Below are 24751 nucleotides of genomic sequence, written 5' to 3' on the forward strand. Positions count from 1 at the left end.
GTAGTGCTATCATGCAGAAATAATTTTTATTCACAAGGAAGCTTTTAGCCTAAAGGGAGAGCTCATGAAGTTTAATGATAAAGACAAATGAAACTTAAAATAGATTCTGTGAGTGTTAGTTGAAAAGACCTGTATAGTGTTGGGTCACACATGTAAGGATATAAATTGGAAATGTGATTGGAGTTTGTGTTCTTTCTCTTAGGAGACACACACACACACTCACACACACACACACACACTCACACACACACACACCCTCTCCATGACTGGACCCCTATCTTCTTTTACAGTGTCACCTGCTGCCAGCTCTTCACACATCTTTAGCCCCATTATCCTGACCATGAACATGTTATCCTTGGTGCCATTGCAAAGGCACTTTCTGTGTATAAGCTGTCCTCTTCAGAGACCTGCCCTCCCCTCATCCAGTGTTCCTTTCAGGAACCTGTTCAAACCTCAGACCTGTCCTGACCTAATTACTTCCCTTCCTCTGTTCTTTCTTAACCTTCTCTGCATGTTTCAGAGCAGCTGTTATTCCCTGTCAGATAAAATTGTTAGTGGTCTGTCTCCCAGTGTAAGACTGGCTGTTTCTTGAGGGTAGGACTGGGTCTTATTTTATCCTTGGGTTTAACTCGTAGTTGACCTTACAGTTAAGTGTGAGATAAAAGAATGGATAGTAAATTATCTAACACTTCTGCTTGAATATTTAAGTTCTTTAAAGACTGAATTTCCTATTCATGATATTCTGTAAAATCTTCTCTTCTTAAAAACTGAAATGCAGGTTAATGGAAATTTCACCTCATTTTAACTACTCTCTTTGCCATTAAAGCATGTTTTAAATTGCTTCTAAAAACAGGGACTTAGGTTGATGACCCATGGTTCTGCAGAAAAGTAGCATCTTTGTGAGATAATTATCAAACATAAGTGGTCTCAGGTCAGTTTCACAATAACAAATGAGATTGTTAGGTGAGAACAGTCAAATTCTGCTGCACCCGAATATTATTTTATTTAATAAATCCCCAAATGTTACTTTATTAAGGAGAGCTATCATAACAAAAATTTAGGGCTAATTAGAGCTCTTACATTTAGGAAATAATTTACTTTTTACTGCTTTTCCTCTAAATGATGTAGCTTTTTTTTAAAAAAAAAAAGAAATTAAACATTAGAAACTCATAAATGAATTAGTCAGCAGTGACTATTGGATTATTCTCGCTTGGAACACTTGGGTACCAAGCTAAATAGACTTATAGATTTTTAAATGTGATTATCAACAAAATAGAAAAGGGTTATTAGAAATAGTATAGACAAAATATAATTTTTATCAGATTTTTTTTCATGCATTATTGTGAACCAGTTTAAGTTGGATTGAATGCAGCAGTGAAGCTTGGTGTTGGAAAATAAAAGGCATCCTTTTAAAAAATAAGATGAATTAAACTTATTAGGTGTCCAGAGTGGGAGGAATCTCACTATAATGATGAGTGAACCCTTAGCGGCCGTGGGATACCCAGTTCCCTGGGAAAATGGTTTTCCATGAGGTCAGGTTATAGGAAGTACATGAAGCTTGGAGACAGAAACAGGGGCTATTAGCCCCCAATTACTAGTTAAGCAACTTGAGCACTTAATTTTTCTGGCCCTCAGTTTCCTAGTCAGTAGATTGGGCATGATTGTAAAACCTACCTCACAGAATCATTAAATCCACTACTAAGTTTGGAAATGCTATTTGAGCTCTTACTAGTATCAACAATAAAGGATCTGGGAGAGCTCATCTGGTTATTTTTCATTAAAGGGTGGGAAAAGGAGTTCTAGCTAACATTTGTTTGGAACTTAAAATATACGTTCTCACAGAGCCAAGATAAGGGGAAGGGAAGGAAAGCCCAAATGAGATAAAGAACATAAAACTAGACTTAACTTTTGCAAAGAACATAAAAGTAGATTTAACTTTTTCAAACTTGTATAGCTATTGCTGCACTTCACTAAAAATAATTGCTCCTTGACAATATGATGATACAGAAATGAGGAGTAGCTCCATCTTTGCTGAGCTATGCTGCTTATTGCAAATGGTCTTTAGAGCTGTTATGGCTATCTAGGTAAATTGCATTGTAAACATTGTAAACAATAGACGTATGGTGACATTAAAATGAGGCGTGGTTGGAAGAACTACCCTCGTCCACACTGGTTACAGAAAGGTGTTATTATCTGTGTTTCTGAACTTCTCTGAGATTGAGGGTGTTCTTGTTTGAGGCCAGGAGTCTGTCTACAACAGGTGGACAGATGTTATGTTATTTAAAAATAAATATATTCTGTTTTATCATTTTTCATGTAACTGTGAATATTAAAATATCATTCAGATCTTTATATGGAATAGAATACAGTCAGAAAAACCCAAGTGTTTGATTAAAAAAATTTTAGCAGGATCAAAGAGAGTACAAAAGAAACTTGTTAATGTGTATCTTTGAAATATTAACTTCATTTAGTAGAGAAGTCATTTCATGAGATTTAGGATGTGTTTTAATAATATACATTTGTTTTGAAAGACCAAACCACGGCCAGCTTGGGGAAAATCACAAGTTCATAATTTTTCAGGAATGGTTGTGTTCATTTAGTCCAACCTTGGATTCATACTGCAAGAACACCAGCTACTCGGCCTTCAGATTTCACTATGGATCAATTCTTGTCATCATTTTCTCACAGGAAAGGGTCATTACATTACCCTTTCAAAGAAAGGAGAAACATTGACAATAGTTATTGCCTAAAATGCTTATGTACAGAACTGCTATTATTGTTGCTTGGCAACTAGAAGAGATTTGACAAGGAGTCTAAAGGAACTGAATGAATAAATGGAAATGTCAGCTTCAGTTACAAGGGATAAGAAGAAATTTACAAGTGCAGGATTAGCATTACATTGCCGTTTCCAAACCATATGATTGGAATGCACAGTGTTTCTGCCCTGCTTTTTCTCCTCCCCTTAGGCTTTCCTCTCCCAATTTATCATCATATATAGTCCCTCTTGCACTGTGGCTGAGACATATGCAGAAGAGCATGTCACAAATGAAATCCTTTGGAAGCAGGAAAAAGTAACCTCTAGTGGAAGTCCCTTGGAATTAATAGCTACTTTACCAGCATTCTAGTTATTTTCTCACAATGAGATCTTTTGTATTAAATTATCCAATTTTTGCAATAAATGACAGTGCTTCAGCAATGGTTTGTTCTCTTCTGACCTTGCACACTGAGAATTTGTCAACACAGAGTACATAGGCAGACAGACAGATTGACTCAGTGCTTAAAACTGCTTATATTACTCTGTGTGTGTATGTGTGTGTGTGTGTGTGTGTGTGTGTGTGTGTGTGTGTGCGTGCGTGCATGCACTCACGCACTGGTCCTGGAGCTTGTACTCAGGGCCTAAGAGCCTTCCCTAAACTATTTTGCTCAAGGCCTATGCTCTACCACTTGACCACAGCTCTGCTTTTGGCTTTTGGATTTTTAGTTGAAAATAAAGAGGCTCATAGACTTTCCCAGCTGGACTGGCATTGAACTGTGACCCTCAGATCTCAGCCTCCTAAGTAGGTAGGATTATAGGTGTGAGCCACTGACACCTAGCTGCTTATATTATTATTATTATTATTAAAACTACTTTGTATATGCCATTTCCCCACAACTTGATGACAAATTCCTTATAAGGAGATAAGGAATTTAAATTTATTTTTTATTTGCATGCATACAAATCAGTATTTATTTTTAGGAATTTTAATTTATATGTGTACTTAATAGCTCCTACAATAGTAATACATTGACTTTATGCCCCCTTAAATTGCTAATTAATCAATATTTGGCTTAATAAGTTAGCCAAGATTCTATAGTAGCAATTATAGTTAAATGTGAATTGAGAAAATTAATAGGGAGAAGAAGGAAGTAGTTCATGCTTTCTTTGGTATGGGCGAGTATTAGAATATCAGGGAAATGACAGGAATAATTAGAAAAAGGAAAAAAACCCACAATTGTGTTGATTTGAGTCTCCTAAGAAGCAGACACCAAGATGAGATGGGATTAGATGAGAGGTATGTTGGCACTAGAGGGGGTTGTGCTTGTAAAAGAAAGGGGAGAAAGCAGGCAGAAGCCACTGAGAACAGCCTTCAGACTTCCATGCAGGTCTGACATCTTCTAACAGAAGGAGAAAAGAAAATCAAGCAGAGTCTCAAATTTGAGATTGGGAAGTAGAGGTAGGAGGATTGAGGTCCAAGGCCAGCCTAGCAAAAACCCAGATAAAACAAAACTAATACTAAAAGTTAAAGGTCTAGAACCATGGCTCAAGTAGTGTAAGGCCTGCTTAGCAAGCATGGAAGCCAAAGCTCACACCTTAGGACTGCCACGAGAAAAAAGTCTCTAGCAGTTCTGTGCTAAATTGTCAGCAGGCTGGTAAGGAGTGTTCAGGCCAAAGTTGCCAATTGGAGGAGAACTCCCATGTCCCTCCAGAAGCGAGCATCACTCTTGTAGGCTACTTCAGTCATTGACCAGCACATGTAGAAGGAATATGATGAGATGTCCACGCAGTAGTGGGGCCAGGTAGAGTACCTGGGCAGACTGTGGTTAATGTTAATTGTAGTTCTCATAGCAGATTTTAGTCTATAGCCTCCACAATACAGTATAGTAAAAACTGTGTAGGTTCTTCCTCCTGTGGTATATCCCTGTTGTCACTCCATTTGATTTTGGTACCTTGCCTCTTGTATATACATTTATCTAATCTGGGGAGGGAAAAGTTAATAACAAAATGCCGAAACAAGGACACAGGATGACCCATTGCAGCAATGATACCCACAAGACACTATGTTGGAAATGAACTTTACAACTTTTGGTTGGGGGGGAAGAGTGAGGAAGGTGGGGGAGGATAGGGTTAATAGGAGAAAAAGGAGGGGGTAACAGTGCTCAACAAGAAATGTACTCATTACCTTACTGATGTAACTGTAACCCCTCTGTACAGCATCTTTACAAGAAGTAATTTTTTTTAAAGAAGGAAAAATGAGGGGTATGCTAGCATAACCGTAAGAGAGGTTATTACACACATTCATCTGTACAAAGTCACATATTTTTAAATCATATGTGCAAGCAATGTAAATATAGTATGCTACTATATTTACTATATTTTATGGCTTATAGGTAAAAAGTTTTTTGCCTTTAAAAAAAGAAAAAAGGTAAAATTCATATGTTGGAATTCAATCATATGATAAAAGTGTGAGATTTTTATGTTTGTTGACAAAAATGAATTTTAAAAAAGTCTGAGAACCAAGGGTCTACCGTATTTAGTAACCAAAAGAACATAAATTATAGAATTTCCTTTCCCTTTGAAGACTGGGCCATATTGCCACTAGTACTGGGTGTCTTCTTTCTCAATTCTAGGGTAAACAATGATTTAGTACACTTAATTTGTAGCTCCATTTCTCACATGATTAAAGTAAAAAATGTGTTAATTCTCCTGAAAAACTATCTTTTGGTACATACGTCAACTCCTTGGCTTCAGTGTCTTTATCTGCAGTCAGAGAATTCATGTGAATGAATGATCTCCTGAATCCTCTCCAGTTCTAACATTGAGTGAATCACTGACTTTCTGACTTTGAGACTCTTCAGAATTCTTTTTTTTTAATGTGAAAATGCCGTACAGAGGGGTTACAATTATATGGGCAAGGTAATGAGTGCATTTCTTATCAAGCATTGTTGCCTCCTCCTTTGTTTCCCCTTACCATTCCTTCCCATCTTCAGAATTCTGCTTCACAGTCTTTGAAGATTATTATCCATAAAATGTTTTGAAATGATGATTGAAAATATTGTAACAATGTTTTTCTATTTTATTCTGCTATGAAAATGTAACATGAGATTCTTTCTCCCTTAAAGTTATAGTATAAATATGGTGTTGTTAACTGCATGCATATTGCTTATGTCTAAGTGAAAGTTCATACCCACTAGATAGCTACTCCCTATTTCCCGCCTTCCTGGATCCTGGAAATCACCACCTTACTTTCTGATTTGATGGGTTTTTTGTTTTTTTTAAACTTTTTGTAAGGAGTCATGTGTTATTTATCCCATGACTGGCTTTTTCCTTTAGCACAATGTTCTTAAGGTTACCCATGTTTTCATATTGTTGCATGCTGAAGAATTTCCTTTTTGTTAAGGCTGAAATAACATTCTATTAAATGTATATATCTGTTCAACCATTAATGGACAATGTTAGTGTTTCATTTGTTTTTTTTTTTTAGTAATTATGGTGACTCAAATCATTTGAGTAATTGGACTAACACTATCAATTCCTTTTTATAGTCATTAAAGGAATAACAGAATTATAGAGAAAATAAGATGTGGTCAGTTAGATGGCTATTTTGACAGAGATGTAAACCAGTTTAATTTTTGTTTAAAATTGCCCAAACCCAGCCAGGCACCAGGGGCTTATGCTGTCATCCTAGCTACTCAGGAGGATGATATCTAAGTATTGCAATTCAAAGCCAGCCTGGGCAGGAAAGTCCATGAAACACACACTCTCTCTCTCTTTCTCTCTCTCTCTATCTATCTATCTCTGTCTCTCTCTCTTCTCTCTCTCCATATATATTTTTTATTGTAAAAATACTATACAGAGGGGCTACAGTTACGTGAGTAATGCGTACCTTTTTTATCGAGCATTGCTGCCTCCTCCTTTGTTTTTCCCCTACCATCCCTTCCCTCCCACCTCTGAACTACTTACTCTCCCTTCTGCCCCCCACCGAAATTGTAAAGTTCATTTTCAACATAGTGTCTTGTACATCTCATTGTTACAATGGGTCAACCTATAACCCTATTTAAGCATTTTGATTTTTTCTTTCCCCTCCCCAAATTAGAAAAATGTATATACAAGATGCAGGGCACCAGAATCAAATCCATTGAAAACAGGGGCCATACCATGGAGGAGGAACATACATACCAAAGAAACAAAAAAATCACGTAGTACAGCTTTGTATGCCCCTCTCCCACAGTATAACCCCTGTTTTCACTGTATTTGATGTTGGTATAATTTGGGGAGGGGAAGGGAAAAAACAAATAGTTTAAATAGGGATACAGGTTGACCCATTGCAACAATGATATGTACAAGATGCTATGTCAAAAAACAAACTTTACAATTTGGGGGGGGTGGGTAGGGTAGTTGTGGAGTTGGGAGGGAAGGGATGGTAGAAGATAAAGGAGGTGGCAACAATGCTTAATAAGAAATTCTTGCTCATGTAACTGTAACCCCTCTGTACAGTATTTTTTCTTAACTTTTATTATTTTTATTTTATTTATTTTTTGTTGGGAGGGGCCCCGGTCGTGGGGCCTGAACTCTGGGCCTGGGCGCTGTCCCTCAGCTTTCAGCTCAAGGCTAGCACTCTACCACTTGAGCCACAGCACCACTATGGCTTTTTTTTCTTTTTGCTTATGTGGTGCTGGGGAATCGAACCCAGGGCCTCATGCATGCAAGGCAAGCGCTCTAGCACTGAGCCACCTTCCCAGCCCCCTTTGTACAGTATTTTCACAATAAAAAAAGTATTAAAAAAAAGAAAAAATCACATAGTACATTATAAATACACTAAAAACAATAGCAAGAAAGAAAAAACCATTTGTGTCCCTATCTTGGGGTTCATTTCATTTAACATCATCTTATATGGTCATATGTACATAGCTTTTCTGCTTGTTCTGAACATTTACTAGTTATTGCAAATAAGGGAAATCCATGAAACTCTTATCTCCAGTAAACCACCAGAAAACCAGAAGTGGCACTGTGGTTCAAGTAGTAGAGCTCTTGCCTTGAGCTGAAGAGCTGAAGGACAGCACCCAGGCCGAGTTCAAGCCCCATGATTGACAAAAAAAAAAAAAAAAATTGCCCAAGCCTACAAAATAAAAGGTGGTATGTTAACGTGTAAGTTCCTCTCAGAGAAGATGGGGATTCCTGGCTTCCATGCACAGTACAGTGAAAATATCTAATGTTAATATAATTTAGAGATTAGGTTAACTCCCTATTCCATTATCAATTAGAGGGTAATTAACTTTCTAATTCTACTATTGATTAAAGGGTAATAGTGTCTTATATGTCTTTATAGTACTTTTTACTGAAGATCCTGTGAATGAACAATACATACACAAAGAATAGAAGTCAGTAATTACCATTTTTCCCCAAATGGAGACTTTAAATTCCAAAGAAAATAAGGAAAGATTTCCTGAATATCCCTTTAGAAACAGGGGAGAAATTAAAAATGTCTTTCTTTTCTCCAAGACAGGAACACAAGTGATTTTTTCTTTGTTTTTTTGTTTTTTTGGGGGGGGGGCGTCCGGTCATGGGGCCTGAATTCTGGGCCTGGGCGCTGTCCCTCAGCTCTTCAGCCCAAGGCTAGCACTCTACCACTTGAGCCACAGCACCACTTCCGGCTTTTTTCTTATGTGGTGCTGAGGAATCGAACCCAGGGCCTCGAGCATGCAAGGCAAGTGCTCTACCACTGAGCCACCTTCCCAGCCCCTGATTTTTTTCTTTCTTGCTATTTTAATGTATTTATAATGTACCATGTGATTTTTTGTTTTGTATGTTCCTCCTCCATGATATAACCTCTGTTTTCACTGTATTTGATGTCAGTGCCCCACATCTTATGTATACACTTCTCTAGCTTGGGGAGAGGAAGGGAAAAAACAAAATGCTTAAACAGGGATACTGGTTGACACATTGTAACAATGAGATGTACCAAGACTCTGTTGAAAAGGGAACTTTACAATTTAGGCAGTTAGGCAGAGAGGTGGGGGGCGGGGAGTGTAGTTGTGGAGGTGGAGAGAAGGGATGGTAGGGGAAAAACAAAGGAGGAGGCAACAATGCTTGATAGGAAATGGGCTCATTACCTTGCTCATGTAACTGTAACCCCTTTGTACAGTATTTTTACAATAAAATGTATTTAAAAATACCAAAAATGATGGGGCTGGGAAGGTGGCTCAGTGGTAGAGCGCTTACCTTGCATGCATGAGGCCCTGGGTTCGATTTATCAGCACCACATAAGCAAAAAGAAAAAAAAGCCAGAAGTGGCGCTGTGGCTCAAGTGGTAGAGTGCTAGCCTTGAGCTGAAGAGCTGAGGGACAGCACCCAAGCCCAGAATTCAGGCCCCACAACCGGACCCAAAACAAAAACAAAAACAACCCAAAATACCAAAAATGAAATTTATTGAGAAAATAACATTCCTTTTTTGTCTTCAGTACAGAATCTATTCATCAACGATAATAAGCAGACAGTTCTAATAGACCTGGGGGGGAGGAGCTTGCTTCCCCCATAACTGTGTGCAAGGTAACTGGTAACAAAAAATAGGAGAGAATAAAAAACTACCATAGAAAAATTCAGGCATCTACTAGTACATGCTAGCTAGCAAAATAAGTAATCCCTTATCTCAATGAAGATTAGGTAGACAGTTATCAATAAGAGCCACACACACACACACATACGTATATATATATATATATATATATATATATATATATATATATCTTAAATCTTAGAAGTTTCAAGTTGAAGATGGGAATTCTGATATGGAAAATTGATTGTGGACTAAATTAAAAGACTGAAGGTACTCTAATTTTGTTATTACTCTAGAAAGAATAAAAGTCCATTTGAGTATCTCTTACTCTACAAATCAAGTTATCCAACTTATTTCTAGAATTAAAAAGTTATATTTAAGGTAAATGATCAATTTTCATTTAGAGTTTCAACAATTAATAAACTAGTTTGCGGGGCTGGGAAGGTGGCTCAGTGCTAGAGCGCTTGCCTTGCATGCATGAGGCCCTGGGTTCGATTCCTCAGCACCACATAAGCAAAAAGAAAAAAGCCAGAAGTGGTGCTGTGGCTCAAGTGGTAGAGCGCTAGCCTTGAGCTGAAAGCCGAGGGACAGCGCCCAGGCCCAGAGTTCAGGCCCCATGACCAGACCCAAAAAAAAAATAAATAAAATAAAATAAATAAACTAGTTTGCTTTTTGGCTTGACAAAGTATAGACACTGGATATATAAAATACATGAAAGTGGCTCGTTACATTTGTTATCTTTAACCTGTTGAGGCAGCAAAGATGCAGCCTGCAAAAAAACCGACTATAATAATGTCTCCCAAGGAAGTAGAGTCTGTGATGTCCTCCTCCTTTCAACTAGGGAAGCTTTTGTAGCTGGCTGGCAAGAATAGTAGGGAGTAAGTAGATCCCCTAAACTGGTGATTCTACGTTTTCTTCACTAATTGAGATACTTGCTAACAGCACTAAACCAACATGGAAACAACCTATTATAAGACCACCATGTTATGAGGAAGGAGAATCCATGAAAGAGGGAGAGCTGCCCAGCCAGCCCCCAAGTGTCCTAGCACTTCTGCCCACTATCTATTTCATTAAGATGAGAGCAGACTCACTCAGCAAACTCCTCCAGATTTCATGCACCACAAAATGGTGAAAGCAAATGCACTGTTGTTCTAGGTCACAAGGTTTGTGATGGAGGGAGTATTCGTTATATAAATGTAGATAACTGGAATACCATCTGCAAGAGGAGTATCCTCTCAAGCAGTTTTTCTATATAAAAAGTAATACTGTTCTCAACTACAGAAATGACTTTAAAATTAGAATACTATATTACAACAAATAGGTGTGGAAGACCTGTGGCACTCAGTATAGATTAGTTGAAAGGTGAGCAGTTATACCTAAGAACTTTGTCCTGTGCCATCTTCTTTTCTTTTTCTTGCCCACTTGCCCTTAGCAGTCTATGGCTGCTATTTTATCTCTTACATGTGTCTCTTAGATTGGATTACCCAGGAAGCCCTTGTATGTAAATATTTTTAAAGTCCATCAGTTGACAGCCTGGTTTAAGGCTCACTGTTTGATCCTAACAGTGTCTGAATCTCTGACTCAGTTCTTCCTTAGGACTCCAGATTTACAGATTCATCTACTCTATAGATGTGTAGATGTCTCTCAGGCCTCACAAAGAGTAAATCGAGGTTCCCCTCAAGCACAGTGCTCTATTTCCATTATAAGTCCTTTCTCAGGAAACTGCCCCACTAGCCACATAGAAACTCAAACTAGAAGTCTGGCATTCACAGTGTTTCATCTGCCCCGTTCCTTTCATCTAGTTAACCACAAATCAATTGTGACTCCCAAATAATTTATGAGTGCTTCTCTCCTCTGCCCCACGTTGGTCCATTTTCTCTCTGATTGGCACCTATCAGATCTCATCCATAACAAAGCCAGAATGACCTTCTTAAATACACAAATATATTCCTCCCCTGAGTTAAAAAATAAAAAATAAAACATATGGTTTACAGGGCATCGCCTACTTTGACTCCTTCCCTTTGTTTCCAGCTTCTTCTGAAATCTTCCTTTTAACACTTGATGTTCCAGCCATCCTGGACCAGCTTTCCTTTAGGTCCATGTTAAAATTCAGTCCTCTCCATTCACAGTTGTATAGTATACGCTGTCTAGAATACTCGATCTTGTCTCCACTTCTTGCTCCTGACTTAGTGCTACTCAGCTTTGATCCTCAGTTTAGATTACTTTTAGTCCTCAGGGCTCCCAGGATTCTAGATTTGGTAGGACCATCCCCCTCCCAAATGACAAAGCATCATTACTTCTTTTATCACAGCCATCAAACATCCATCTTCCTGCACTATTCCAAGGTAGATCAGGAAGAGTACCTGTCACTGCCAATGGCCCTGATTCAGAGACTGTTCATCATGATGGACTCTAAATGAGTAAACAAAGGAACACGAATGGAAAGATCAATATCAATTCTGAGAGAAGTTCTTGTGGTGATTCTCCAACCTCTGTACTTGGCTGTGGCCTATTAAATTTCAAATCAACTTTGGCTCTGGCCTATATTAAAGCAACACATGTTTTACAGTATAGAAGATAGCAGCTAGTTTTAAAAAGGTACACACTTGGAAAGAACCGTTTCTAGTGGTAAAATGCAAGTTTTCAAATGATAACAGCCAACTGGAATGATGAGTCAGAACTTAAATATTGAAATTTTACCAAGATGGATGTAGAAATCCTACTTTTGTATTTTAGTCATCACACATGTACAGGACAGGGGACACTTGTCATGGAAACAGTCTAACAAGAGTTAATAAGCAAGTAATTAATATGGCTCCTTTAAGTACTTTAAGTGCTAATGGTATTTTAGACAACTCTAATGGACAAAAGGGGTCCCACCAAAGCAAGCCTTGGTCCCATAGTCCCCTGCTCTAATCCAGCTGCTTCTAGAACAGTGTGCTTCATTTTAACAGAAACACTCTGAAAAATTTGACCTGATGTAAGAGCATAGAAATCACAGCTTATGAAAGATTGCTGAAGAACATGGCTACACCATAAAGATGGAATTCTAGGGATTGCTCTAGTTCTTCTAAATAAGCTAAGGGCTCATGTGTAGAGAAGAGGTCATGTTCTTATACACCAGAAAGCAACACGAAGATTGGCAGTCTCTACCATCCCTTCTCTTACCTGGCCCTGCCCTTCTTACCATGGGACTCTCTCATTCTCTGTAACTACCTGGTTTTTGTTCTCAGTAGCATCTTTCATTTCTTTAATTCTACCTAGCCTCCCAACTCATCATCCCCCTTCATAGACCTCAGATGTATTGATCAGTTATCCTAATAAACAAATACTGACCATGGCCCTGAGGCCTGAGATCTACCTCTGTATGTTGAGATCTACCTCTGTATGTGTGTGTGTGTGTGTGTGTGTGTGTGTGTGTGTGTGTGTGTGTGTGTGTGTGTGTGTGTGTGTGTGTGTGTGTGTGTGTGTGTTACAGTTTGAACCTTGGGTCATTCCTTTTCTCTGCTCCTGCTTGTTAAGAATTGCTGGGGAAAGCCATGCATACAAACCGGCTCCATGATAAATCTGTGCTATCCAGCATTAGTGGACCTTTCGGCTTGCCCTGCATTAGTTCACTCATTGCAGCCATTTCCTATCTCAGTCCCATCAGAGAAGCTCCAAACCTTTCTACATTTTTTTAAGCATACTGTAACACACTCACTCAGAGGAATGGTTTCCATAAATTTTTCTCCTCACAATCTCAAATTTTTATTATATCTTTCTACTCTCCTATCTTCTTTTCCTTGCTGAGAAGGAGGAAGGAGAATCACCCCTCCCTTCTAAAACTCGCTTTGCCCCATGGATTGGATACGATTTTCTCTTGTTTCCTCAGGGGGCCTTGTTTCATAATTTATCCCCTTTCTCTCTTCTCTCTTCAAATTCTTTTCTCACTGCTGGTGACTTCCCTCCATCACTGGACATGCTCAGGCACTTTGGAGAGATAAATTGTACAGTGATTGTTTTAAGATGGATCAGAGAGCGAGGAACCAAGCCAGAAAATCCAATTAGGAGACTGTTTCCAGCGTCTAGGTGAAAGATAAAGGAAACTGTCTAGAGTAGTGAAAGAAAGAATAGAGAACAGGTATGATTCAGAGAGCATTTTTTTTTATTATCAGAAGACTCCAGTTAGTTGTTATTTATGACTTTGCCTTATTTTTCTTACTGTTTGGAGCAAAGATTGTGTCAGACTTACTTCACTTTTACTCATAACATCTAGCTTGAATGAGTGAATAACTAGAATTTTCTCCCAAAATATCTGGTGGGGAATACTTTCATGTGGAAAGTAGACTTTGTGAAGAGTGGCAGGTCAAGCATGGTACATACCTATAATCCCAGGTACTTACTTATAAGGCAGGGATCAAAAGGATCAGGGTTTGAGGCCAACCTAGGCACAAACTTAGCAATATTCCATCTTAAACAACAAGTTAGGCATAGTGGTATCTAACTGTAATCTCAGCTATGCAGAAGGACTAGGAGGATTGCTGTCTAAAATAGCCCTAGCCCCAGGCGAATCTGGAAAACAACTAAAGTTAAAACTGCTAGGAGAGTGGTTCAAGGTGGTAGCTAGAAAAGTGCAAGGTTCAAGTTCATACTCCATCACACAAAAGGTGAAGGAAAGACACTGACTTTTTTTCCCCCCTTTAAGAGCGGTCCATTGTATGAGTTCATCATTGCTGTTATAATAGGGTGCTCCAATGCTTAGAACCACGCAAATCTATTGTGCTACTGTTGTAGAGATCAGAAATCCCATGGCCTCAAAGCAAGGTATCCACATAGTCTCATTGTGTACTGTAGGCTTTAGGGAGAATTTCTTCTCTTGTCTTTTCTAGCTTTGGAAGCTGCCGGAATTCCTTGCCTCATTGTCCCTTATATTTTCAAGCTCAGCTGTGGCCGGCTGGGTCTGTCTCATTTTGTACCACTCTGACACCAATGTTAGGCCCACTTGGATGCACTCCCCATCTTAATTCCATCTCAATGTGCCTCATCACCTAACATAGTCACAAGTTCTGGGACATTAAGGAGCCATTATTCCACCTGATGTGGACTAGGTGGTGAATAGGTCATTTCTTAGGAATGCAGAATCTCAGGGCCTTCACTGGAATCCCTGAATCAGAATCTCCCCAAGTAATGCTTATAAAAAACGGGGCAGGGGGGAGAGGAAAGTGGGGAGCACAACTAGACTGTCTCTAAGACCTGCCTTCACTTCAAACTTTCTATGATTCTCTGAAACCTGCAGGAGTTTCCCCCATCTTCAAATTATGTTCTTTGTAATACTGGTTTTGTACCCCACCCTAAAGTTAATTTTAATTTGTGTAGATAAAGTAGACTGTAACAATAACTCATGTATATTTTTGGCTAGCAGGAGGTAGATGTTTGAAAAGACACTTAAATTACAGAATTATTCGGGATGCAAAGGTATTGCCTGCAGAGCATTTTTTTCCCAGAGAATATTCCTAGGAGAACTACCTTCATTAATGTTTAGATAATGTTAGTGCCCAGCAAGTGAAGCAAAAACATACACAGATGGGCTGTTTCTAAGGCATCTCTGAATGGCTCAGCATTTGAAAAATGTGACCAAAGATGATTATAAAACTTCTTTCAAAGATGCAAGAATGGAAAACCCATAAATAACTGTGGTTCTCGTTGGTGGGAAAAGGTTGTTGATTGCTGTCCTTATTTTGGGTGGGGATAGGATCAAGCTTACCTCCAAGATTGCAAGCTAAGGCTGGAACCAGCCATATGCTGTGCCCAGAATGTAGGAGGCTTTCCATATATTTTAGACACTTAACTCTTCTAAGCTTTTTTAATGCTGTTCAATTATAGAGATTTTTATGCTAAATTATACTGAAAATTATGCTAGATTCATTGAAAAATGGATTAAAAACCTGAAACATTTCAATAACTAATTTGCTCTATTTTTCTGCTGCTTTTCACTCATGCAGTTATTCAGTCATTCCGCAGACATATATAAATCCATCTACTGAATGGTCACCATTGTTTGATACCCTACAGATTTAGAGACTTGTCCCTTGTCACTTAGGAGTGAGTGGGGATGGTCACAGAAATACATAATTATGACAGCATGAGTTCTTTAAGAGGTGTCTGAGCAGACTCATGCCTTCCCTTTTCCTGATCTCTCATTTATACTGTGACTGGATTCATCTTTAAAATCTTCCATTATTCCCAACTGGATTACTTATTTGTCAGTATTATTCATATTTCTAGTCCTATCTGTTAATATTTCTTTCCTTCAAGCACTGGCTATTTGCTTTAGAAAAGAAAATCCTCCCAAGTTGGTGGAAATAAAAAAGAGGTCATTAGACAGATATGGCAAAGTATCAAAGGACTTTTAGAAGTTAAGGAAGAAGCAAGCAAGACAGCTGTATGCCCCTCTTCATTCTTTGGCTTCTTTGCCTTTGTGTAGAATAGCTGAGATTCCTGAGGCAGAGAGTCTGTTTGGTCTACTTTGCCTTCCTGACAATTGTAACTCAGTGTTAGTATACTCTGTTTGCTTCCTGTATAATGTGAGGTACAATTATAGACCATTTCTGGCTTATCAATTTTTCGACCTTACAATGATAGGAAAGTGACATTGATCTAACTATTCTGATTTTTTTCATTTTTAACACAGTATTCAATAAAATATTTGCTTCTTTGTTAAAAAATAGGCTTTGTATTGATTTAATTCATCCAACTGTGGATGAAAATAAATGGTCTGAACACATTTAAAATAATAGGCTAGCTGACATGATGTTTTGTAGATTAAGTGTATTAAATACTCTGTTGACTTATATTATTGTTAACTTTGTATAAGATTTGTTGGGATGTGCAACTCTTGTAAGTCAAAGTGTATTTGTATATTAATTTTTAGTATATCCATTTGCATCTATTTCCTTCTCTAGGTTTGGTTAGTTACTATATCTCTTATTACTGCTATACCAAGCTACTAGTTCAATGCTTGAGCATTTAGTAAATAATTGAATGAAAGAATAAGAGGGAGCAAAAGTATTTATTAGTCACATATGTGTAACATAGATGGACTTCCTTATGGTACCAATAGCTTATAGGGGAGGAGAGCTTAGGGAATGTCTTGGGTCTACTGTCCCTCAGGTGATGCTATAGAGGAAGGACGTCCTCCAAAAAGGGGCACGATCAACATTCTTAGCTATATATTCTTGCAATTTCAGAGCATACCTTCTTCAGTTCATGGCCCTCTATAAATGTTCCCACTTTTTTCTGTTTAAAATTTATTGAGTACCTAATATATGTCAAATTCTATATCAACCACTTTGCATGCATCATCTCTTCCCATTTTTACAGACTCTCTAGCAAGTAATGTCCTTATTTTATAGCTGGGAAACCAAGTTTCAAAGATCCAAGTAGTTCACCCAAGGTCACAGAGCTAGCATGTAGCAGAGCCAAGATTAGAACATGGGCTTGTTTAATTCTAATGCTCTTTCCATGGCATTTGGCTCTCCCCTCTGAAAGTATTCTCCATTCCTTGGGCAAACTTAATTACGTCTCTGTAGTAGTATAATGCCTTGTTCATAAAGACAGTGAAGCACTTATTACATCCTCTTATTATAGACATTTCTGACTGTACGGCTAGTCTGTGACTCCTTAGGGCAGAACTATCCCTGGCTCTTTTCTGTGTCCTCTGTGCCTGTCACTTACTCAGGACTTCTAAGCTGGACTTTGGCATGATCAATAGCCAGTTACTATGCTTTTTTCCCCACAAAAATACCCTGATTTCCTTATTACACAGAAGCAGAATTATAAGAAATTTTAAATCTCATAATCTTTCAATCTCTTTTACTGAAATATAAAGAGTCTATATATGTTTTCTATACCTGTATAATGGTTACATCATAGTCAGCTGACACCCATCCCTGTTACTGTGGATGGGAGATACAGAATGATGGGGTGGTGGCCTCATTCTGATAGAGTGTTTCTTTGACATCAGGCAGCCTGGTGTAGCTACAGTCAACATTTTCTCACTCAACAGATATTTACTCAATATCTATTGAATGCCCCAGACTAGTCAGGCTGGGAGGGTGTGCTAACTATATACAGAAATGATAGAGGATTCTGTCCTCATATTGCTTGCTGCCTAGGTGATGTATATACACAAATCTTCAGGATATAAAAGGAGAAAGTGGCAAATGTTGGCAGACATTTACTGACAAAGGGCTATGTATATTGAGGCAGGGACACTCTGGCAGGATAGACAGGGAAGGACTTCAGGGAATACACAGCACCTCCTCTGGAATGGAGGACTTGGGCAGGAATCACCTCAGGTCAAAAGGAAAAGCCTAGATAGAGGTGGGTCTAAAAAGCTGAAACGTGTCAGTGATGGGGTAGATTAAGAAGGACATTTAGAAAAGCAGGTCAGAGCCCAGCTGTTACTAGACAGATTTCATCTCATTATTAAGTTCTCAAGAAAGAAGTAATGATCTTAGCCCTCTGTATTCACATGTTCCACATCCAGGGATTCAGTAAAGTGTGGTTCAGAAATTTTCAGGAGCCAGGCACCAGGCACCTGTAATCCTCGCTACTCAAGAGGCTGAGATCTGAGGATCATGGTTCAAAGCCAGCCCAGGCAGGAATGTCCATGAGACTCTTCAATTAAGCACCAGAAAATTGGAAGTGGCGCTATGGCTCAAGTGGTAGAGCACTTGCCTTGAGCTGAACAGTTCAGGGACAGCACCCAGGCCCAGAATTCAAGCCCCATGACCAACCAAAAAAAAAAAAAAAAAAAATAGGAAAAGATTGCATTTGTATTGAGCATGTGCATAATTTATTTCCTAGGCAACACGGTATAAAAACTGTTTACCTAGCTCTTGCACTTTTCTTGATATCATAAACAATCTAGAGATGATTTGGGATATATACGGGATATGCATAAGTTGTTTGAAAATAGTATGTCATTTTCTGTACAGTTCTTGAGCATTGATAGATTTGAGTACTTTTGAGGACCTTAAAACCAGTCTTCCACAGTACAGAGGGAGTTTTGTACTTTATGGTTGAAGCATGGAATGAATTTTCATGAAAAAGACCCCTGTTTTGTGCCCATCTCAAAATGTTGGATCTTTGCTAGCCTCACAACTGAGTAGGTGGATTGAAACCTTTGGTGAGAATCACTTTTGAAATTCAGGCACAGTTTAAGTGACTCATTAGTAAGCAAAGAAAAATGTCTATAAAGAGTCATTACAAACAGACCCAGAAAATGCACAAGAAGGAATGAAGGAGGAAACCTGCTAACAGCTCTTAAATTAGGCGGCTCGGGTACAGGGGAACTGAAACCAGATAGTGTCCATGAAAGTCATACCAAGCGCTGCTCAGTTTAGTATAGACAGGAGCCATGCTGGGGTAGAGGAGCTGAGGCAGAATGGCCTGTAGGGCCGGAAAACTCCAGAATGAAAATACTCAAAAGATAGCAGCAGAACAATTTATTTTTTAAAGAGCAAATTCAATGTACTAAGCTTGATTTAAAAATTAGTAGACACAAAATAAAGGAACATGATCTTGGAAAAGTGAAGAGTTGGTAAAAATGGACCATTAATCAGTGGTTCTGATTGTCCCTCAACAGTCTGAGTGACCACCTGGTAGGTACCTATGGACCATTCTAGTTTGGGTGTGAAGAGCCAATAGGCTGCACTGGGCAGCAGCTATCAGCAGTGGACTTAGATGTGAAGCTGTGGCAGCCACTACACCAGCCTGGTTTGTGGGCAGGATAGTTTGGCTGTGTGTGAATCAGCATCAGAAACAGCCTCAAAAACAGCCACTGTGGGGGCATGAGTTTTATGAATTGTCTATATGCAATCGTCTATTAGACACACATTAATTGATCTTCCCTCCTGGATCCCTGGCTCTCAGAAGCTGCATTTCCCATTGCAGAGACAGCTGTGAGCACAAACTCACCATACCACTGTCTTGGCTATCCACACTCTGTATTTAATGCTACTTCATAATGAGTTCTCTCTTAGCTTTAAATGCTTAAACCCTATGGTACTGCTGAATTCCAGGTTGACACAAAGAGTTTCCAGTCTGTTTATTTGCATATATCAGCCTATGCAATTGCTCCAGCCTTCTCAAAGAAATTTCCATAGAAAAAGAAGTGGAGTGAATTTATAACTAAGAAGGTTGGAAGATAGTGGTGCTGTCTCCACAGAAGCAAAGCTCAGTGGTCAAAGCAGAAATATAGTTTGGCCCAAGAATTTGCTAAAATTTAATGTTATTGTAGATTGTTTGCCTTTTTCCTAATTTCTATAAAACTTGACACACCTATCTTAATGAAGTATTATTGTCTGGGAATTATGTCCAAGTTTCATATTTGATTTTATATCAGAACTCAGTTATTGACAATTTCCAGAGTTAGGACACATAAGATGACAAGATAGAACACATTTTCATCACCTTTACACCCAGGGGTTGCATAGCTTTTGTTTTCTGCTAAAAGAATAGGAGAAGTAATTTAAGCTTCTTAAAAAGGAATTTTCTCTCCAAGCAATTTTTATTTTGTCTTCTGCTTTAAGGTAGTAAGACATTGTTTGTTTTACAGGGGAGGGACGAGACGCAGAGAGAGTAATTATTTCTATGATTATTCCATATTACTGATCTTTACTGTTGACACAGCTGTGTATGTGGGTTGAAAACATTGCTCTAATGTAACAATAATACAGTCAATGTAATTAATAGCTAAGCATTGTATTTAGAAAGGCATGCTTGATATTATAATAATGATAGTAATTATTAGAAAATTATATATAATATGAGCCAAACTACAGTGCCTGGAATTGCTAAGATTTTATTTAGAAGTTATCAGGAGGGTAACATATAATTTTTATATATAACTAATACACTAGTAACTGTGAGGAAAATTATTATTAGATTGTTAATGACCTTTCTGGGCTAAATATAAGATTTTTGGGTTTTGCTTTAATTTTCCCCCCTTTGGACTCTCTTATTATTTCAAAAAGTAGAATAAAAAAGCAAACCTTTTAATATGAGGAAAGAAGGAGAAAGGACCAGACAGCAAAAGGATAGTTGAGGGTTGCTCACAAAGACCTGTATTATTTGCACAGCTTTGTAGTGTCTGATCTGATTCCTGCCCTTGTCTGGCTTCCTCTGTACTTTACAAGTCTAATCCTGTACCTCCCTCCATCCGCACCTCCAGCCACTCCTTTCTTACTATGCCTCTTTTCTCAACAGATTCCTTCTTCCCAAGATGTTTCCCCCAACCTATCTCTTCTCACATCTTCCATATCTGAGAATAGCTGTAAAGTCATTTCCCTGATAATCATTTCATAAAATTTATGAACAATTAATAAATATATATTAATTGTGTCATTTGACCGCTATATATATTCCCCTCAAGTTAATGTGTTCTAACAAGTCCCATGTCTTATCATACAATGATGTTTAAAAGTACTCACTGCCTAGGCCTGGTCATCATACACATAATCCTAGCACTTAGAAAGTTGAGACAGGAGGATTATATGTTCAAGACCATACTGACCTCCACAAAGAGACCCAGTCGGAGTGAATAACTAAATAAATAATATTCACTGACTTGGGCTGTATTAAGAGGGAATAGTGAAGAAGCAAGAGAAAACCTAGGTTTTAAAGAGTTACTTTTTTAATGGACGCTAAAAAATACCCAATAGCCATGGGAAATATCAAAGGAATCTTGAGTCACATATATACAAATTACTGTTGCATTAGAGTCCTCAGTAAAACTTCAATATTTAGCATTTAGAAATGTCAGGATTTGGAACCAACTTTCTAATCAATAATTGTGTCAGCACCTCTATAAGTCATATGCTCATAGCTTGTGCTGTTTCCTCATTATAACCTAAATATTCTTACAAACAGATCTACATGGAATAGACTGCCTATTTTATAACATAATCAAGAAGTGGGCTGTACTGCTTAGTTAAATGCTATGGTTAATAGTGTCACATTACATACACCATTCCGCTTTCGTCCATATTGCATGACTGTGATTATAATAAACTGCATTTACCCTAAAACTTACTGGTCACAATGGACTCATGAATGAACATATATAAAGATTGCACAGTGCTTTAATGATCACTTAACCTTGGCGCCATGCAATACTCTAATGGTTGTTAATATAGAAATCCTTATGGTAGAAAATGGGATGATGTGGTTTCTTCTACAATAGAGTATTCTATAATAATAATAAGATAAAGGCCAATTAATTCAGATAGGCAACAAAAAAGAACACATGCCGTTTGGTTAAAATGCTTATAAGGTCCTTAATGATTGAGTATAATAAACTTGCATCTATCAGAATCCTTAGCTCCTATATAATCCTTTGCTCCTTGCTTTTACTATTCTCCAAGGTTGATTTTCAAAAATGGAAGAACACTTTTTGTATTTTAGAAAAAACTGTAACCTCTGTGTACATCGCCTTAATAATACAATAAAATTTAAAACAAAAATACTACTTCAAAAATACAGCAATCCACATTGTCCTATCTTGATAAACACTAATGGAATGTGACTGTTGCCACTGTGAGATTGAAGCTTGAAGCTATTTCTGTAAGTTTTCTAAAGATACCCCCTGAGCCAGTAGAAAGGAGGCTGGAGACAGAAAAAGATTCTGTGTCCTCACTAAAAGCACATCTTGTATGCATTTCATCCTTGGGGGAGGGTAGATTCCAAACTGGAGTTGGCTTTTCACCCATGTTCCTACATGTCTAACAAGGGATACTCTGTACAAGTGTGTCCACAAATAAAGTGAGTATCAAGGTGATTACCAGGATGAATGTTCACTGGTCTGAAATGCCTGGAGTATGTTTGCTGGTAAGAAGATAGATTAGTTGGCTTTTCTAGACCTTTCTAGCCAGTGGAGAGATTTCTAGTTGAAAAAAAATATTTCAAGTGGTTTTTTTTAACTTTTTCTTTTCTTTTTTTCTCTAGATCTATGCAGTTAGATCAGTTGTTCCCAACAAAAGCAATAATGAAATTGTCCTGGTGCTACAACAGTTTGATTTTAATGTGGACAGAGCTGTGCAAGCCTTCGTGGATGGTAAGTATTCATGATCCGTGAAGATGAACATTGGAACTAAATATTCCATATGTTCTGCATTTTTTGTTCTTAATGACCTGAATATTTGTTTCTAATATTTTACTTCTCCTAAAAATGTACTCAATTTAAAAAAATACATACATATACTCAATAAGAGTAGATGTTAGAAATCATAATCCCCTCATTAATATAAAGAGATAAAAAGATAATTTCCAAAGATTATTGACTTAATGCTTCTAATTGCCTTGCCTACAATCAGTCCAGTTTTCTATTGATATATCCTTATATATGGAGGACAATAAAATTGATTTCTACGCTGAAACACCTTCTCACCTCTTCCACCAGCATAATTGTGCTTAGCACTGTGACTGAAATTCTTGAGCTAAATACTTAGTCTAAGTGGACTGGTTTATGCTTAAATGTCCTTAGTTTATGAATTTTAGACTACTTCATTAAATGAGATATCAGTTAACTACCGCAAAAGCATTTTACTTTCTAAAATTTTGTTTATTGTTTCCAATGGTCCATCACCAGTGATATTATAGAATCTAAAATCTCAAGGATATGTTTATCCTGTAAGCTTGCAGTGTTAAGCTTACATTTTTGTAAATTATGGAGAAATGTTCTTCCCATAAACAAACAAAACAAATATTGCTTTTAAACAAAGATCTCTTGCCTGTCCTTAGAAATATCTTCTTTCCTGCTATTTGTTTCTGTTTTATAAATAATGGACTAGTTAAACCTCATCTGACAAATAAGGTTAGAGAAGACCTGTCAGCACATTTCTCAGTTGTACTCTATTCACACATTATTTGACAGTATGGTTTAGTTACAAATAGAATAACTTTCTTGAGTTTCTACAAGTATAATTGCATTTCAGGGCAAGATCTTGGAACCAAGCAACATATTCACATTCTGATATTGGCAGTCCAGGTTTAGGGGGCTTAATTAGATTAAGTGATTATCACTCAAAATAGACCTGCAGGCAAATCTCTTACAGGTAACTTTTCTCAATGTTTTCTCCTGTGAGAGTCAAAAAATTATTTAATAGGACTCATTTATGAGGTATGTTGATGACACTTAATTCTAAGTGGTTTAAAAAAACCCAAGCAGCTTGAGTATAACTCAAATTTAATAACATTTTTAAATCCTCCATAAATATGAATATTTCTTCTTCAGAATTACTATATCCATATACTGCTCAAATTACAGATAGAATGTATGCTAAAAGACAAAAATTAGAGGACTAATTAAATATAGCCATTGCAGAAGCAGTAAGCAATTCATGCTCTCCTGATTAAAAAGAATAGTGCTTAGTAAAAGTAAGAATGGCTCTAATGGTCAACACTGGAATGACTTACTAAGAAACCTCATGAAAGTGATTCCCTTTAGTTCATCAGCAGGAAAATGCTAGGAAACTTTAATTCTCTGGGAAAATTAAGAGAAAGACCAACCCAGTCAATAGGAGTCTAAATTATAGCTTATTTTTAGGCACAATCTCATTACTTCAACTGTATGCAACTCAAACAAGTCTAACAGGAGGCACTGAATTGGAAACTTTGAAGAGATAGGAATAAATTAGCCTGTCTAAACATTAGCAATATAGCTCTCTGCTTATCTGTCAGTTACAGCATACTCAAATAATTGGGACCGTACTAGTTTTGAATCTGTTAAAAAGACCAACCTGAAGTTTATATTTGTTTAACCAACACTTTGTACAGAGTTATTAGTCTAATGGGATCTTATAAGAATGCTTCAAATTGCTACAAGAATACATTTTAAGAGCCACTGTTTTTAAGAAGTACCTCTTTATATGAAAACAACTGTTACCTGTAACTTTTTCTGGAAATTACCCCAGCACCATTGGAATAGATGAAGTCTGTTGGACTACGTAAGAACATTGATTGTGGCTGACCAGGGATGAAACATTTCTTTGAAAATGTGGTCTAACTTCACTGGATCAGGCTTCTCCTTTAGGTCCATGCATAACCTGGGACCCAGTAGACATATAATGAACTCAGTTGATTTCAAAATGGATGCCTTGTAAAGACCAAATCATCTATCTCCATGGTGAAGAAAGAGAAACTAACATCACAGGCTCTGATTTCCTTATTCTCTTGTAGGCCTAGGAACATAAAGAGCAAGAGCAGAAAAAAAGAAAGCTACGAGGCAGCCAGGAGCTGGTGGCTCACACCTGTAATGCTAGCTACTTAGGAGACTGAGATCTGAGGATCGCGGTTCAAAGCCAGCCCGGGCAGGAAAGACCTTGAGACTCCTATCTCCAATAAACCACTAGAAAAAAAATGGAAGTGGCGCTGTAGCTCAAGTGGTAGAGTGC

At 37.8% G+C, this 24751-nt stretch overlaps 1 protein-coding gene across 1 annotated transcript in view; it reads left to right on the forward strand.

Moving 5' to 3' along the window:
* The window catches only part of Spats2l (spermatogenesis associated serine rich 2 like), a 167297-nt gene that overhangs the window by 85700 nt on the left and 56846 nt on the right, over positions 1 to 24751 (forward strand). Inside the window, exon 4 of the mRNA XM_042667030.1 lies at positions 22305 to 22413. Coding sequence (XP_042522964.1) covers positions 22305 to 22413 — 109 coding nt within the window. The remainder of the gene's footprint in view (positions 1 to 22304; positions 22414 to 24751) is intronic.

This window comes from Dipodomys spectabilis, unplaced genomic scaffold (genome assembly GCF_019054845.1).
Source record: "Dipodomys spectabilis isolate Male_0828 unplaced genomic scaffold, ASM1905484v1 ptg000373l, whole genome shotgun sequence".
NCBI lineage: Eukaryota > Metazoa > Chordata > Mammalia > Rodentia > Heteromyidae > Dipodomys > Dipodomys spectabilis.